The sequence below is a fragment of the Vulpes lagopus genome, chromosome 6, assembly GCF_018345385.1.
Source record: "Vulpes lagopus strain Blue_001 chromosome 6, ASM1834538v1, whole genome shotgun sequence".
Taxonomy (NCBI): Eukaryota; Metazoa; Chordata; class Mammalia; order Carnivora; family Canidae; genus Vulpes; species Vulpes lagopus.
In genome coordinates, this window is record NC_054829.1 from 84,214,223 (window position 1) to 84,232,721 (window position 18,499).

Genomic DNA, 18,499 nt, shown 5'->3' on the forward strand with positions numbered 1-18,499 from the left:
CACATAGTAGGTGATCCAGAAAAAGTTAAGTGATACCCTTAAAAATAGCAATTGTTTTCTTTCGTTTTCTGTAATTCAATTTAATTGCCAATAATAATATTTTAAAAAGAATATAAATCATGCACAGAGAAGGAAATTCTCACTTTTCCAAATTAAGCTAATTATCTAACTATGTTTTGGCTTAAATCCAAAGCCAATAAAACAAATATAAACAATACACGAAAGGCACTATTTTCAGTAACTATTCAAACTTGGGTGGACCCATAATGATGTTCTAAAACACTTTCCTGGGAAAACCAGCCACAGCTTACTGTGAAATCATTCTGCTTACCTGCTTAGCGATGGCTTTGCTGTCCAACTTGTTGTACACTTTCCGGATTCTTGCCACCGTTAGGGAAGACACAGAGAGTGCATATAGGCCAAATGACACCTTTTCTTCTGGTACTAATGACACAGGAGATGGGACTACACCTTCAGACTTTGCATCTTTACCTTCAAATGAAGAATAATCCTTTTCAAAATTGTCAGTATTTCTCCTTTTCTTACACAAATGTTTTATTCTTACTATCATTTTTAAATGGGTGGACTTGAAAAATCTTTTAAAGTGGAACATTAGGGTTAAATTTAAAAACTGTAAATTTTCAGCTCTTCATTTATTTCTTTTTACAAAATAAGAGAAAACCACCTAGTAATAGACCCTCACATTCTAAGTTTTAATCTTAAAGTGTGTTTTACACATAGCATAATATAAAGGAAAAGAGTTTTAAGTATTATCAAAGAAATCATACCTTTCCCCCTTTAACTTCAAAGGAGAAAGAAAATGAACATGAGTGGAATGCCTATAAGCTTTGTTGCAGTAGGTCTCTTCCCCAACGAGAGCCCCCATATGTGCTTCTCTATATTCTTCTAAGCTAAGCAACATAGCAGAACAGTTAAGAATATAAGTCTTGGAGCTAGATGGCTTAAGTTTGAATTTTCGCTTTATCACCTAAAAGATATGTGACTTACACATTTCTGTGCCTCAGTTTCCCCATCTGTAAAATGAGGATTATAAAAACAGTATGTAAGTACCAATGTTTGAAAAGATGAACAAGGGGCACCTGGGTGGCTCAGTGGTTGAGCATCTGTCTTTGGCTCAGGTCGTGATTCCTGGGTCCTGGGATTGAGTCCTCCATCAGGCTCCCTACTGGGAGCCTGCCTCTCCCTCTGCCTACATCTCTGCCTCTCTCTCTTTCTCTCTCTGTGTCTCTCATGAATAAAAAAATAAAATCTTAAAAAAAAAAAAAAGCTGAACAAATACATGTGAAGAACTCTGAACAGCTCTGTCCTTCACGTGTATTAACTTATTGCAGAGACTGAGTGCTCAGTCTTAGCTCTTATTAGATCTCTCTAAATCAAGAATATGAGTGAAAGAGGGTTGCTATGGTGGCTCAGTTGGTTGAGCATCTACCTTCAGCTCACGTCATGATCTCAGGTTCTGGGATCAAGCCCCACATTGCACTTCCTGTTCAGTGGGAAGTCTGCTTCTCCCTCAGTCCCCCTATACAGTCATGCTGTGTGTGCTCTCTTTCTCAAATAAATAAATAAAGTCTTAAAAAAAAAAAAACAAAAAGAACACAAGAGAAAGAAAACTTAGCCACAGGATTATCATCATTTACAATAAACTTGTCCTAATTCTTCTGAGAACATCACTTGGAAAAAGTACTGCTACATCAGTTCCTTTGACTCTAAATTTCTTTTGGAAGAAAGGATAATAAGAAGTAAACTGTAGGAGTAAAGGGATAAGGAAATCTGATGTTAATTGGTCTAACCTGAAAAATATTTATGAGTGTGTATTTTCTGGAAACATCCTTCCTTTCTTTAACCAGAGTAGATAACACTTTAAAATGCTTATATATGGGGCACCTGGGTGAGTCAGTCAGTTAAGCATTTGCCTGATTGGCTCCAGTCATGATCTCAGGTCCTGGGATGGAGCCCCATGTGAGGCTCTTTGTTCAGCAGGGACTCTGCTTCTCCTCTCTCTGCCCTCCACTTGTGCTCTCTTTTGCTATCTCTCCCTCTCTCTTACAATTAAAATCTTTAAAACTAAAAAAAAAATGCTTATTTAGGAAAAATTATAGAAAAAGGTTATAGTTTGACTCTTAGAGAGCAAACATATCTTGGAGCCGATAAGAGAAACTAGAAAGTTAGTGATCAGGCATGAAAACAAAAATCAGGAAAGTATAGCACAATCAGTGGAGGAGAACATCTGGAAGAAGAGTGAATCATCAATAATATCACATTGAAGAAAAGTGAAGGAGAAGTCTCTTTTATAAGAGAACAATGTATAACCCTAGCCACACCCTATATACAAACCTGTATATACACGTGTATATGCACTTATTCATGTACCTACATGGCAGCTTCACACATTAAGTTACTCACATGGCATACATACGGCCTGAAAGCTTCCAACATAATTTGGTCCTAGTTCATAAATGGTAGTAACATTTGAAGGAGGTAAAACTTCTTCCAGAAAATGAGTGGGTCCAAGACGCCAAACCAATGAAGCAATTTGGCGTTGGGCAGGTGGAGTGCCAACATATGCATAGACTGTGCTGACCACAGGTGGGTTAGCAGAACCTGAACCTCCAGGAGTACTGTGAACATAATGCAGCTGTAGGAAAAAAAAAAAAATGAAAGCAAATGTAAGAGATACAAACCAAAATCTCCGACTTTCACCAGGAAAATAATCACTTTCTGCATATAGTTTCATTATTCCAAGGTCATGTAACTTTATGTACAAAGTAGTTGGGTTGAGAAATACAAGGGCAGACCAAGATTCTGGAACCTGACTTGGAAGATGGAAATTTGCTATTATCCAACTCTCTGATAAACTATCTAATGTAAGAAAGGGAAACAATCAAATAGAGGGATACTATTACTGTATGGGGATTGGTTTGCATATCAAATTAACATTGCTTCTATGAAATTTTTGGGTTGAAATAAAAACAGAGCTTTCCAACTATGGAATTCAAGTAGTCTTGAAATTATGTCACCTTCAATCTGAGTCTGTCAAAATTATTCATGAGAAGTGTTTTATATAATGGGTAAAGTGCTACAAAAGTTCTAAAATTTAACAGTCTGTTATGTAATTAATACACACATAATCTCAATGTAAAATATATTCTCAGATTTGAAATTACGCTAGTGTTTACTGACAAGGTGCAAAATTATCATTCAATTCATTTGTAGTAACTATATAATTAGAACATAAGAGAAAATAAAGTAAAGTGGTTTCTTATGGCATAGGCAGCTTCTATCACTCGATAGTACGAAGGATATTTTACAGTAACACGTTCTCGACTTCAGATTACATCTATCACTCCATATATTACAGAAAAGTTCTGGTGATGTTAACAGTTAAGTATGAAGACCACCACTCAGCCTAAAGTTGGTTTCACGGGACCGCTGACTCCTCACAGGCACGGTGATAACGACGATGTAAATATATTGATAATAAATCTACCTCTCAATTCTAGAAGCTGAGGATATTTTTATTTTAAATAATATTAAAAATAACAAAGGAGCAACCTATTAGAGAATCCACAAGCCCATTCCAAATGCAATCATGTGTACAGAAGAAACAATACAATTCCCACAGAGTGGATTTTAGGGTTTATCTTATTGAAATACAAATGTCACAATAAAATATCATTAATGAAGAAAATACATTCAAGGAAGCTAACGATCTCAATGCTTTTTAAACTTTAATTCACACACAAGGACAAACTTTGCTTCTTTCAACAGATAATTGCTATAAAAATGGATACTATATTTTAGATAGCTATAGCATTTTAACAGCTTGCTAGCTGAGTTATGTCGGAAGTAACTAGCAGCATTCATCCTGATACAAAAAAGGAACTTCTGATTCTTTACTGGCTGTTTCAATTCTCTTATCTCTCTTCTGAATATCATAGTATAGTATACCTATATCTAGAGTAATATTATACACTCATTCACTCAGCGAACAGAATTGGAATACCTAACTACTATTATCGGGGCTATTAAATGGATGATCTGAAAACAAAGATGAATAAAAACGTTCCAGCTCCAAAGGAATATAGTCTACTGGAATGCATAACATGACAGAGTGACAAAACTGCTCATAGGTTATTTAGGCATCCTTCACCTGGTTTTTCTTTCATGAAAAATCACTTAGCAAACTGGCTCAAATGCTAACATATTTACAATCTTTTTTAGTACTCAGTAACCTCTTCTTTCTCTTCTTCTCTAAGTATGTGATATGAATCAGCCAGCCGCATGACTTTTAAACACATTGTTCAAATGGGTAATAAAGGTCACTCTGAAATTAAAACAGTAATTTCAAATATACCCCTGCAAACACGAACACACAAACACATCTACCCCTAAACTATCTCGTAAGGCAGATTAAGACTTACAAGCACAAGTGTGCTTACCTTCACAGTGTTAACAAGCTGTCCGTCAATATAGAGGGCTGCAGTACTGTTTTTCAGCATGCCTTTGCTCATCACCAAAACTAAATGATGCCACTGCCCCTCAACTATAAGTTCTCCACATCGAAAGCGGGCACAGCACGGGAGAATCTCATAAAAAGAAGATTCTTCACTAAAATCATCAACTAAAATAAAGAGGAGAAAGAAAAAACGCAACATCTTCATTCTAACAATTACTCATACCTAGATCTTGACTTTGTTAAAATAATGTAATACTGGTATAGACAAAAATACCCTCTTCACTCAACAATGTTACCTGTAGCAACAAGTAAAACCTGGAATGTATTTTTGCTTTCTTCTGCTCAAGATACAGTTATTATCAAATAGTTATAAGAGTTGATGAAATAAAAAATAGACAATAAAGTTATAAGAGATGAGAAAAAGAGACTAATTGATTTTTATCTGTCATGGTCTGTTTAAAAAGGTCTTTTTAAATTCTCATTTGCCATGTATTTCATTACAGCACTGGTTGGAAAACTAAAAATTTTAATCTTGCCATATGCTCTGCTCAATGACACAATGAGCCAACTATCTGCTCTCAGATTGTAGTTACACTGCCCTGACCCCTGCCCTATGATAGCTGGTAGTAAGGAGGTAATTTATGGAGTGGAAAGGTTTATTATATTAGTTTCATGTGTACAATATAGTGATTCAGTAATTCTGTACATTACTTAGTGCTCATCATGATAAGTGTACTGTTAATCCCTATCACCTATTTTACCCTGCCTTCCAAACCCTCCTTCTCTGGGACCATCAGTTTGTTCTCTATAGTTAAGAGTCTGTTTCTTGGTTTATCTGTCATTTTTCCCCTCTGCTTCTTTTGTTTCTTAAATTCCACATGCATGAAATCATATGGTATATGTCTTTCTCTAACTTATTTTACTTAGCATAAGACCCTCTAGCTCCAACCATGTTGTTGCAAGTGGCAAGATTTCATTCTTTTCTATGGCTGAGCAATATTCCATTGTATATACATCACCTCCTCTTTCCCCTTTCATCTCTTAATGGACACTTGGGTTGCTTCCATATCTTGCCTATTGTAAGTAATGCTGCTATAAACATAGGGGTGCAGAGATCTTTTTGGGTTAATATTTTTGTTTTGTTTTTTATAAATACCCAATAGTCGAATTACTGGATCATATGGAAGTTTCTGAGGAAACTTCATACTATTTTCCATAATGGCTACATGGAAAGGTACTTTTTGATTCAAGTTTCCTGCTTCAACAGACAACTCTGATTAATTTCCTAACACTCTGCAAACATTTCCTGGCTCCCATCTGTTTTCTCTCTGCTACCCAGTATATTGCCTGATCATGGTAGGAAATAATGGGTCAATATTAATTCATAATTAATGGGTCAAATTAATAATTAATTCTTAGTGTTAAGCTAATTAAAAATTAATTTAACTTTCCTAAACATCCAAGGGGTGGGACAACAATGGATATCCAGATGTTAAAAATTCATTCTTCCTGGGGCACCTAGGTGGCTCAGCGGTTGAGCATCTGCCTTTGACTCAGGGAGTGATCCCGGGGGTCCTGGGATCAAGTCCCACATGGGGCTCCCTGTGGTGAGCCTGTTTCTCCCTCTTCTTATGCCTCTGTCTCTCTCATGAATAAATAAACAAAAATCTTTTTAAAAAATTCATTTCTCCACCTACCCCCCAAAAAAAAATTTTCAAAAAGAACTAATCTGTAACAATGTAACTTAAAGCAGACCCACCATTTTTCAGGATAAGCACACACAAGTAAATACACTAAAAGTTAAAGTGTAATTTATATGAAGAAAGAATTATAAATAAAATAAAAAAAAATACGATAGAGAACCACAAGCCCATTCCAAATGCAATCATGTGTACATGATAAAATACTAACTTTAATTTTTGGAATCCTAAAATATCAGTGTATACTGAAATGTCAAGATTATATTTTAAAAATGACAATACAGAATATACTCCCATTCATGAGTTAAGAAAGGCACAATCTAAAAAAAAAAAAAAAAAGAAAGAAAGAAAAGAAAGGCACAATCTTATCAACTGGTGACCTAATATAGGAACAGAATTGAAGAAACCAGGGGAAACAGTTTTGAAAAGTCTAGTGTATGGACCAAAGGATGTGAAAGAAAAGATAACAAGTATGCTCAAAACCAGGAACTCTTCTCTTTTTCTTTCCTGTTAATAGACTAAATCTTACCAGAATTGTAGATTTCACTTAAAAATTTTTCTGAATTTCATATTCTGACTCAGGCTAAGACTAAGCCATATCCAGCATATCCAGCATGTCAGGATATCTTGGTGAGCCAACTGGTTTCAGACAACTCTTAATTACCTACACATCTTAATGGGCTACAGCTGTTCAGAGGATGGATTCTTGTAGTAGTAACATCATCTATAACTAATGTATCTGTTACTTTAATTTCTAGTGATATATAGACGATGGTAGTCTTGTAAATTAAATTTTGAGAAAATGATGCAAAGTTAGAAAACATTTCCCTAGTTTACTGAAATATCACTAGATCCATTCGTTAACTTTTCTACTAACCTCTATCCCTTTTCTAAATTCTCCATTATTATTCACTTTGCTCATTATTTCCCTTTCAAGCTATCCATATTTATTTTCCTTTTCTTCTTATTCATTCTCATTCATTCATTCATTCATATTTCTACAAAACATTCTAAGTGTTTGGGTGGCAGGGCTTCTCAGATTACCAAAGTAATAAATCACATAGCATGTGCAATCATCTAGTTCTATTTTTGTCTAGACAAAGACAAAAATAAAGAATTAAAATCTTGGAAGTCCAGATCAGTGACAAAAAAAACAAAAAAAACAAACCAAGTAATATCTATGATGGTGGACATAAGAGGAAGGGAAGAATTACGAAGAAAGCAAAATTCAGTGAGACTTAATGAAAGGGGTGGTATTATCAAGGTAGACTTGAGGTTTTTAGCTAGGCTAACTGGTGGAGGAGGTGTCATTTACCAAGATAGGAAAATAGAGATGCAGGCTTTATAAAGTATTCTATTTTGAGTTGTTTACAGAATGACTATTCATATGAAGATGTCTACTTTGCAGTTAAAATATGAAGAGAAAGCATGAGACACAGATAAATAAAAAAATTTTTAATTTCAGAATCCCTGGGATTAAAAAGACCTAAAGCTAACAAAGATAAGATTTTTTTTTCTTATGAAGAGAAGTTTGAATACAAAGACTAAAGATGAAATCTGGGAGAATATTAATTTTAAGGGGAAGATGGAAAAGAAAGAAGGAAGTTGTAAAAGAGAGGTCAGAGATTTGGTAAAAGAAAATGAAAGAATGCAAATAGGTCTGATTATGAGGAAAACATCAACAGGATTAAATAGAGTGTCCTAATAAGAATTTTAAAGCAGTTATACTATATTGATGCATACTCTGTGCTAGTTGTAAAGAATACTAGGAAAAGAGGCCTTACAATCTAATTGAGCTAACATTCAAATTAATATTCAAATACCAATCACATGTGAAGCAATACATGGTATTATTTGGTTAAAGATAAATTTAGAAAACGATAAAAAAGGTGTATTTATATTACAAATACTTATATTCAGAGCAAAGGACATTCAGTAAACTGAGACTTATATTTTACACTATTCACATCATTTAGGAAGATCTCCATGAATGCCTTGAATAAGTTCTACTGATAGTAATGTAACATTCTGGCATGTTGGAAAGAATTAGAAAATTAGATTATTAAATGCTATGCATTAAGCCTTGAAGGTAAGTGATGGATAAAGTAATTAAAATGCTATTGTGTCTAGCACAGAGTAGCACATATGGTAGGCAGGTGCTCAATGAATATTCATTAGCTAAGCAGAATTCATAGCCAATGAAAATCCTTACTAAAATACATCAAACAAGCAATCTGCTTTCCTAGCAAAAGCTGTGATTTCTTGGCAAGTAGAGAGGAATCCTTATTTTAAGAACTCTATCCATTGTTTTCTATCTAAGTCTCTTTTGAAAGTGCCTTAAAATTCACTGGTAAACAATATTCAACATTTCATATAACTTATTCTATCCTATGGTAATTTAAATTGGAAAAAAATTAGCAATGGATCTTAAAGATGAATATTATAATAAAGTTTAATACTTTCAATTACATGAGAAGCAAAAAGAAACTGATACGAACCATAGTTTTGGAGTAGTTCCTCTTTGGTGGAAACAATCAGAGATCGGTCTTTTGCTGACAGAACGATGGCAAGGCAGACATAATGCTGCTCAGAAGAATTTGCTCGGCGCACGACAGTAAGAAGTCTGACAGGGTGGTTATTTGGAGGAGAACTAAAATGTTCAATACAGAACCAGCTAGAGTAGCTTAAGCCAGATGGAGGAGGGAAGAATCTTTCACCTAAAAATAGAAAAGTAACAATGAAAGAGTTTGTGTTGATTCATATTTACATTTTATAAAGAAGGCAATAAACTCTAAATAAAATATAACCGACTAAAAAAAGGAATCTCATGAGCCAAGAAAGTTAGTATTTACCAGAACCAATGCCACTGACCACAGCCCCATCGGTAAGACCCGTTGTTACGGCATTGTTTGTAGGAGCATTGTGAGGGGCCAAACTAGGCAGGAACAAGCAGCTATTAGAGAAAAAAGACAATGTACATATGAGAGATCAACCATTTTCTTCTCTTACCACTAAACACTTACCATACTGAAATAAACTGCCTTCATCTAAGGGCAACTGGAACAAAGAGAACATGAAACAAACCTGGCTGCCTAACAAGGTCCCTCCCTTCTTGTAATTATGAAAGAGTGCTGAAAGATATATTTTAAAAATCTCCAGTGGCATCATTTTTATTTTTTTTTAAATTTTTTTTAAATTCAGAGTACAGGTTGCATTATGGAAAAATGCACCAATGTATAACCCTGTTCAAGACACTGGAACACTTTCATCACAGAAGAAGGTCCCTGATGTCCCTTTTCAGTGTGTTGTTTTCCTCTGTGCCGATTAGTTCTGACTATTCTGTAATATGTTTTAATCCATCATTTAATAATAACCAATGACAATGTTCTTAAAATACAATTTATAGTTTTAGACTGATGTATAAGAATCCCACAAAAAACTAGTATAGACCTAGATCTACAGTATTAGCATTTGTGTCTGTTTTGAGGCATAGGATTTTATAATTCTTCGAGGTTTTCTATAGATTCTTTATTGTTGCTTCTGCTACAAAAGCATTTTCTGCCACTTGAAATTATTTACTCATTTGATGTGCTAGTCATTGCATATTTATAATGTATAAGGTACTAAGCTAGGTAATTGGGGGGGAAGGATGATGAGTAAACCCAAACACTCTTTAATCTAATTTTAATTTGCATATTACCTATAAATTTATTGTACTAACTCAAAGGTGGCAAGCATTTTCTGGAAGGGCCAAACCATAAATACTTTATGCTTTGTGGATCAGAGTCTCTGTCTTGACTATTCAACTTTGCCATCCTAGTACAAAAGCAGCCATAGACAATACATACACAATTGAGTGTGGCTGTGTGGACCACAAAAAAAAAATGTGGACCATGGGTCTTAGATTACAGTCCTATAACATATCAACTTACCTAATAAATAATTTAAAATTAAATCTAAAAACCTTAAAATAATATGTTCGAAGAACTCAATCATTTGAGAATACATAGTATATAGTATATTTTAACTAAGTATATTTAAAACCAAAGATCTATTTGTCAAAGGCAAGTAGGAGGCATAAAATAGTATAATAAGGCTTGGCTACCTTATAAATTCCTTACCCAAACCCTTCAAGGGATGTGTCAAATTCAACAAAAGCTGGAGTAACTGATGATCCATGAAGTCTGATGTCATGTGGGGTTGTCATGGAGACCAGACACTTCACCCTAGTTAGAGGTACAGTACTTCCTTCTGCAGATTTTACCAGGCTCTTGCTTATCCGATAATGGTTATCTTCATGTAAGCTGAAAACATTATCAGAACCCAGACCTTCCATAGATGTGATCATACTACCTGTAAGTCAAAGGAAATCTCTTGGGAAAAATATCATGGAGATTTCTAAAATAATGACTTTACAAAGTGGACTTATTTTTAAATACTTCAATTTCAATATATAATAATTTTATCTTTAAACACCAAAGCTATCATCCAGTTTTAATGTACTTTATGTTCATTTTTCAAGTTAAATAACATGTGTTTCCTTTTTTACTTATTACTAAAGTCATAAACACATTGCATAAATGTTGGAAACTACACAGTACAAATAAGAATCACCAGTAACCACTATCCAGGCCACTGTTACAATGTAATTTAATTATAAATTACAGATAATGATGTTTCTAAAAGCCAGATTATATTTTTTTCACAAAATTATTTATCTCCGAGAAGAAAGCAAAATAGTCTAGAAGATTACAATTGAAAAAAATAGGTTGTCTTTATCATAAAAATAATCAGATACATAGCAAAATCCTGCTTCTCTCTCATTTTCTCCCTACTTTTAACTCTTCCCTTATAATTATTAAAATTAAATATGTAATCACAAAAGTATGTGAATTAAAAAATTCCTATATGCACGTAAACGGTAATAATTTCAAGAATTAAAAGACAAATTTTAAACAAACTGGTCTGTTTTTCAGGAATACATTACCAATGTAAAGAATGGAGAAGATATTCCTTCTCAAGATAAACTCCATAAATGTAACTGGTTTCCCTCTTAAATGTACTAATAAGCATTCAGGCAACCATAAAAAATCTCAATATTCTCTTAGAGAAAGGAACTGTTTCGTTTCTGCTCTTTGCAAAGGAAATCAGAATCCAATTCTAAAGAAGTGTTAAGTACTAAAACAATAACAAAAAATAGATATATATTGACAGATATGGAAAACTGCAATAATTTGTTTTCCAGTATACCGTGCTAAAACTCAAAAGATCTTAGTTTCCAAAACACAGTATTCACTAATCACTGATGATAATTCACAGGAGAAAAAATTTAGACTGAAATAACAGTTGTACATTGCTTAACCTTCTGGATTCTCACCTGAAAGAAGAAGGGGATGAATGAAATGATCACTACTACCTTTCAGGGAAGCTGTTCTACTTTTCTAAGTTTAATTCTTTCTTGCTTTGCTAGTAATGGTTACTTCAATCCACCTAAACAAATGCCTATCACTATGGTTCACAATTCTACACAACAAATGGTAAAGAACAGAACCCCAACAAAACTACATAATTGGCACTGGGAGAAGTTCAGCGCAATGCAGCTCTCTACTGAGGACATGCTTTTCCGTGGCTTTGATGGACTCTGTTGCCTCTTAGTGGTCCCTGCCAGACTGGGAGGCAGTGCCTGTGCTCTGCCAGTTGCCAGGCATCATGCCAGCAGCCTGATGCAAAAACTTCTCCTTTTTGGGGTTCCTCTCAGCAACGTACCACACACCTTTCTACAAAAGTGCCCTCCATGACTACTGGCAGATCATCCTCGGTCTTCTCTGGCCTGGTTGTTGCCAGTATACCGGGAGACATCGAGGCCCACAGGTATAACCCATCTAACACCTCACTTCTAGCTCTAGGACCATCTTTCACTCCAGAGCCATAATTTGGTCATGGTACTTTCGGTCATGTGTTTCACTGCTCCAATTTTTATTGCATTATTTGTGCTCCCTTCTCCCTGCCCTCTCAACCCTCTAGTTCTCTCATTCGTTTTCTCACACTACATTTGCTTTCTGGCCTAGATGCTATTCTCCAGGCCAGTGACCTATCCCTTTTCTCACGGCCTAGCAGCAGCTGCTTGGTTTCACTTCTCTTGCTAGCCAGCCTATATTCCTTGGTGTAGCTCTTCAACTACTTTTATCAGTATTTTTAAATTCTGGTCCTCTGTGTCCTCCTGTAGCCACTGTCCTGCAAACCCATGGCCTGCTAACAATCCAATGAACCACTCTCAGTTCACGTTGCAAGGGCTACTTGAGAAAGGCAAAGAAATTACGTAGCCTCCGAGCAAGAGGTATTGCCCTTTCCGAGCCAAGTGTTCCTGTGCACATAGTAATTCTCATCTCCTCTGGATCCTGCTTACATCAGTGACTCCTTTCTCACTCCAGTTGGCCCCCTCTTCAGTCAGCCAACCAAACTTTATGTTTCCTCATTTTTTTTGTTTTCTCATTTAAATAACGACAATCCCTTTTCCTTTCCTCTCCTTCACAGTGAAACTTCTTGAAATCATATTCATCCCCTACATGATTTTCATATACACAATAACCAAAAAAGGGAACTTCAAAGGTTAACTTACTTCTCATCTCTGGCTCATAACTCAGTGAACTTGGTTTGTGGACCCTATATTGTTTTAGCAGTTTTTTGTCCCAGGCACCACAATTTAATGGACTTGCCAAACGCAAAAACTCCCTGAAGAGGAGACAAAGCAGTTATTCCTTGATTGAGAGCATTACAGAATTCATAAACAAAACACAAAAAATGGGGTTTCATGAATTGCAACAGACTACTTAAAAATAAAAAGTATTCAAAAAGTTATTATAAAATGATATACAATGTTAATTTTATATTTGAATTACCTAGCACTGAAAAGAGCACAGAATATTGTGAAGGGCTAAAAAATGAAATTCAAGGAGCATGTTCCCTTGAAATGTGATATACAAAAATGTAATAAACTGGAGTTACACAAGTAGGAGTCCTTCATATCCAGTCATTTATGGCATCAGATAAAAGGAAAAAAATAAAAGAATATTTCTCTGAATTTTCAACTCCCTACAGCAGAAAAAAAAATTTTTTTTAAGTTAGGTATCCTTTGACAGTTTTTCAGGTAAAGTACAATTTATGAGTTTATAACCTTATAGTATATGGCTTATCAACAACTCAGCTATCTGTACCATCATGAGCCCTTTTGTTCTGAAAATTCATTCACAGTGAAAACTGAGCACGCACAAATGGTTGATCTGATCTGCATTGTTTAGTGTTTCCTGACTAGGCAGTATAAGTTATTCAATAAAATACTAGTATCAAGTACAAGATAGTCCCTCTGTCTCATTCATTCTCTCTACTTTTAAGGCAGCTGATTAACAAAAATGATCAGGAGAAAATCTCCATGACATTTCCAATATTTTAGGTTCCTGAATATGTCCATAAGATGATAGACAAAGTGAGGAGGGATGGTCTCATTCATCTTGGTACTGTCAAGGCCTAGTACACACTGATACAATACTGTTTAATGTTTGTCACATGGTTTATTCTTAATACATCATTATTTGGAGCTAGTTAAAAAATATAAATTGTTGGGATCCCTGGGTGGCGCAGCGGTTTGGCGCCTGCCTTTGGCCCAGGGCGCGATCCTGGAGACCCGGGATCGAATCCCTCGTCGGGCTCCCGGTGCATGGAGCCTGCTTCTCCCTCTGCCTGTGTCTCTGCCTCTCTCTCTCTCTCTCTCTCTGTGACTATCATAAATAAATAAAAATTTAAAAACAATTTTAAAAAAATAAATTGCAACCATTTTAAGAAAATTACTAAAAGCTATATTAAAAAGGAGTACTTCAGCAGAAAAAAATTATCTTACAAAAAGAGCTTCTCATATATGATAGTGATGATATGTAAGTATATTTTTGTAATGGACAAGTTGACCTACACATTAAATCTATCTATATATATATATGGGCAGCCCTGATGACTCAGCGGTTTAGCGCTGCCTTTGGCCCAGGGTGTGATCCTGGAGACCTGGGATTGAGTCTCAAGTCAGGCTCCCTGCATGGAGCCTGCTTCTCCCTCTGCTGTCTCTGCCTCTCTCTCTCTCTCTCTCTCTGTCTCTCATGAATAAATAAACAAAATCTTTTTTAAAAAATCTATACATACATTTATTTTTTTGAGAGGGAAAGAGGGGGGAGTGGAGAGAGAGAGAATCTTAAGTAATCTTAAGTAAGCTCCACACCCAGCATGGAGCGTAATGGCAGGGCTTGATCTCACAACCCTGAGATCATGACCAGAGTCAAAACCAGGAGTTGTATACTTAAGTGACTGAGCCACCCAGATGTCCGTCCCTTAAGGAAAATACTTTTTTAAATAGTTTCACCCCAGGAGCACTTGGATTGGCTCAATTGGTTAAGTGGCCGACTCATGGTTTCAGCTCAGGTCATGATTTCAGGGTTCTGGGATTGAGCCCTATGCCAGGCTCTGCGCTCACAGGGGTTTGCTGGAGATTCTCTCTCTCTCTCTCCCAATCTCTCTAAAATAAACAAACAAATCTTTTTTTTTTAAGGGTTTTATTCCTAAAATAGAGGACTGCTTCTCTTGCATTACTAAGATTTAAATATACATATAATAAGAAATATTATATATATTTCGTGAATGGTTGAACTGTGCAAGGTATATTCATTCATATTCATACCATAGAATACTACTCAGCAATAAAAAACTACTACTGAAACATAACAATTTGGATGCATCTTCAAGGCATTATGGTAAGTGAAAAAGTTGATTTCTAAAGGTCACATACTATATGACTTCATTTATATAACATTCTCAAAGTAACAAAATTACAGAGATAGAAAAGAGATTAGTGGTTTCCAGAGGTTAGGAATGGTGTGGGCTGGGGGAGCGAATGTGACAATAAAGGAACAGCATCATTAGGGAGATCTGCCATGGGCAAATAAATCTACACATGTGGTAAATACCAGAGAACTACAGAATACAAGGATATATTGTAGCAATGTCAGTTTCTTACTTTCCATGGTGTACTATAGTTACATAAGATGTAATCACTGGAGGAAAGTGGTGAAGGGGACCAGAACATCTCTGGTCTACCTTTATAACTTTCTCTAAATCTCTAAGTATTTTAAAATAAAAACATTTAAAAGCATTTCTTAAGAGTTCTTACATATAAAAAGTTCTTAAATATAAAGTAGACGCAAGTCATATAAACATAATAACATGACTTTATTTTTAAAGGAGAGTTTGCTGGATTCCAGTAGAAGAAATAACCAATGGGCAGAAACATCCTCTGTTTTCTAATAACTAGACTTACCTAAGACTGACATGCCAAGCATTTTGCCCATTTTGGTTATTTTGGTTTTGTCCACAGATACTTGAATATATGTCTATTAAGGCAGGCACTCCTGAATATAAAGACTCCAGGAATTGTCATTACTAATTGTGGCTTATTCAACTGTGAAAAAGAGAACATACTGACCTCAGCACCATGGGCTCCAGAGCCTGAGAGGCTAATCGCTCAAACATCCGCTGGAGAGGTGGGTGCAATGAGTGGTCCTCGTCAGCTAGTGCAGCACTGCACCGCTGCAGCAGCCGTGCATGAAGACCAGCTTCACACATGACCTGCTGGTTTCTTTCTGTATGCACCAGGGATTGTAAGATATTTGCCACAGCAAGTTGAAGATCCAGAGCATGCTAAAGTTAAAGAAATCCATGCCACCAGGGCATTCTTAGTAAAAAGGTGACAGTCCTCTCCACATGAAGCACACCTTTTAATATGAAGTCTCTACATGTTTCAGATTACCTTCAGATGAATTGAGAAGCTTACTCAGAGTGATACAGCAACTTCAGAACTCAGTGAGGCAAACATTTCCTATTCTCAATTTGCTGGAAGCATACCAGCATACTTACCCTCCATGCTGGAGGTAGACTCCACTGTCTTCGAAGTCTTTTGTATTAAATGACTATATAATAGTATTTTAATTTTTGTAGAAATAGTGAACACCAAGTCTTTTACATGCTAGATAAATAGCCAGTTTAAAGGAAACCCTATCATTTGTATTTGTAATACTTTAGGTCTTAGAGGCCATATACTATTTTAACAAATTTGTCACTAAAGCTCCAATTCACCCAAACTCTTGACTGCTATAAGTCAAAATAGATAAATAGGCTCAAAGCGGTATCTGCAGTCATTTTTATTTCTGCACTATTTATTAATAATTTCCACCATTGAGCAGGATTTATAGAAGAGGAAGAGAATTATTTTAGCACTTGTGGTTGCATTTGTGATAAATGAATTGTATTCTAAAAACATACATATCTTAGCCGAAAGCTAAGATTCGGGGCACCTGGGTGGCTCAGTTGGCTAAGCATCTGCCTTTGGCTCAGGTCATGATCCCAGGGTCCTGGGATCAAGTCCTGCATCAGGCTCCCTGCTCTGTGGGGAGCCTGCTTCTCCTCCCTTTGCCATTTCCCCTGCTTATGCTCTCTGGCTCTATCTGTCAAATAAATAAATAAAATCTTAAAAAAAAAAGTTAAGAATTAAATTTTAAAATCCTATTTTTCCTTTCCTACATTAGTATATGATATAGAATGGTTCCCCAACCGTCTGTCATTTTTGGCCACTGTCTTGCTTATACAGTCACATTCACGTCCTTTTACTTATTAAAGGTGGAAAGGAGCTAACATATCCAAGCTTACTTCTGGCTGTGTCACTGACCCAACAGAGGCCAGGAGGTCCAGCATGGCAAGCATGGCTCCAGGATGGATGATGACGGCATCAGAACTCTGGAGAGATGTAGTTGCCACATGTAGTTTCAGGTCAACAATGTTTTTAGGAGGGTAAACAGGGGGAGTTGAAACAGAATGATACGCATGCCTGTAAGAAAGAAAGAAGGGTAATTTAGCATCAAAGTCCAATCAAATTCTCTGTTCAACTTCCTCATCTCTTATATAACCTTTATCCACAGACAAGCAAAAACTTTTGTAATTCAAGGTTGGGTTACAAAACACTTTAAGGTTGGGACATAATAGAGTCATATTACCAATTCTTAATGAGTCATGTATAAACAATTTAAGTATGAATTCTTCTAGGCTATGACAAGTCTTTACCATCTGTTATCTGAATTGTTTCATTAAAGAAGGGCACAGGATGACTAAAGTTAACATTCTCTCTGGTATATTTGAGAGTTGCTAAGAGAGTACATCATAAAAGTTCTCATCACAAGGAAAACATTTTTTTTTCTTGTATCTGTATGAGATTATGGATTTTTTTTTTTTGAGAGAGAGCATACATGCACAAGCAACAAGGGGGGAGGGGCAAAAAGGGAGAGAATCTCAAGCAGACTGTGCTGAGCATGTACATAGGCTTGATCCCATGGCCCTGAGATCATTGCCTGAGCCAAAATCAAGTCGGACAATTAACCAACTGAGCTACACAGATGCCTCGAGATGGTGGATATTAAATAAACTTATTGTGGTAATCATTTTACAAACTATGTAAGGCAAGTCATTATGCTGTATAACTTAACTTATACAATACTGTATGTCAATTATGTTTCAATAAAACTAGAAGAAAAGAAATGACACCTGTACCAAAAGATACAACAAACACGTAAAATCACAATGATGATTAACAAAACTTTAGGTAAGGCAAAAGTTCTGATAAAATGTGATGAGGGTATAAGTTAAATCAAATCCGCCCTTGATACGATTTTCTATTTTCTCTTTTTCGTTCTTTTTTTTGAGGGTGGGGGATGGAGGGGCAGAGGGAGAAAGAGAATCTCTAGCATGGGCCAGAGAGGGAGCTTGATCCCACAACCCTGAGATCATGACCTGAGCTGAAATCAAGAATTGGGTGCTTAACTGACTGAGACACCCAGGCACTCCTTGATAAGATTTTCTTTTGAAATTACCTATGTGTTTGTAACCTTTCCTCAAACCATGGGTAACATAATCAAGGACTAACAAGATCTAAGTGGCCCACTCTATACCTGGGTCAACCAGTCAGGGTTGGCTAAGAATCTTGGCTACCTGACAAGAAATAATGTTAAACATCAAGGAAGTTCTCCTTTAGCTTATTTGGAACTACAGTCCCATTCTTTTGTTTTACCCACTTACCACTGAAAATACTCCTCAGGATTTTTAAAAACTTAGAAGGCGTATTTTACATAATAAGCTTCTATGAGGTAGAAAGCCTAGCTATATCCTGAACATACCATATTTCTTCTCATCAATGATCTCCACTTTCCATTTCATACTATTCTTCTACAATTCATGAGTT

General features: G+C 35.8%; 1 protein-coding gene across 9 annotated transcripts in view; it reads right to left on the bottom strand.

The window, feature by feature from the left end:
• WDFY3 (WD repeat and FYVE domain containing 3) overlaps positions 1-18,499 on the bottom strand; it is a 271,593-nt gene that overhangs the window by 103,994 nt on the left and 149,100 nt on the right. For all 9 annotated transcript variants that reach the window (XM_041759517.1, XM_041759516.1, XM_041759518.1 and 6 more), the window contains 9 exons: positions 16,918-17,095; positions 15,698-15,912; positions 12,797-12,909; positions 10,299-10,530; positions 9,030-9,130; positions 8,676-8,894; positions 4,461-4,642; positions 2,425-2,656; positions 332-492 (listed from right to left, as the gene is read on the bottom strand). In XM_041759517.1, the coding sequence (XP_041615451.1) occupies positions 332-492; positions 2,425-2,656; positions 4,461-4,642; positions 8,676-8,894; positions 9,030-9,130; positions 10,299-10,530; positions 12,797-12,909; positions 15,698-15,912; positions 16,918-17,095 (1,633 nt within the window). The remainder of the gene's footprint in view (positions 1-331; positions 493-2,424; positions 2,657-4,460; positions 4,643-8,675; positions 8,895-9,029; positions 9,131-10,298; positions 10,531-12,796; positions 12,910-15,697; positions 15,913-16,917; positions 17,096-18,499) is intronic.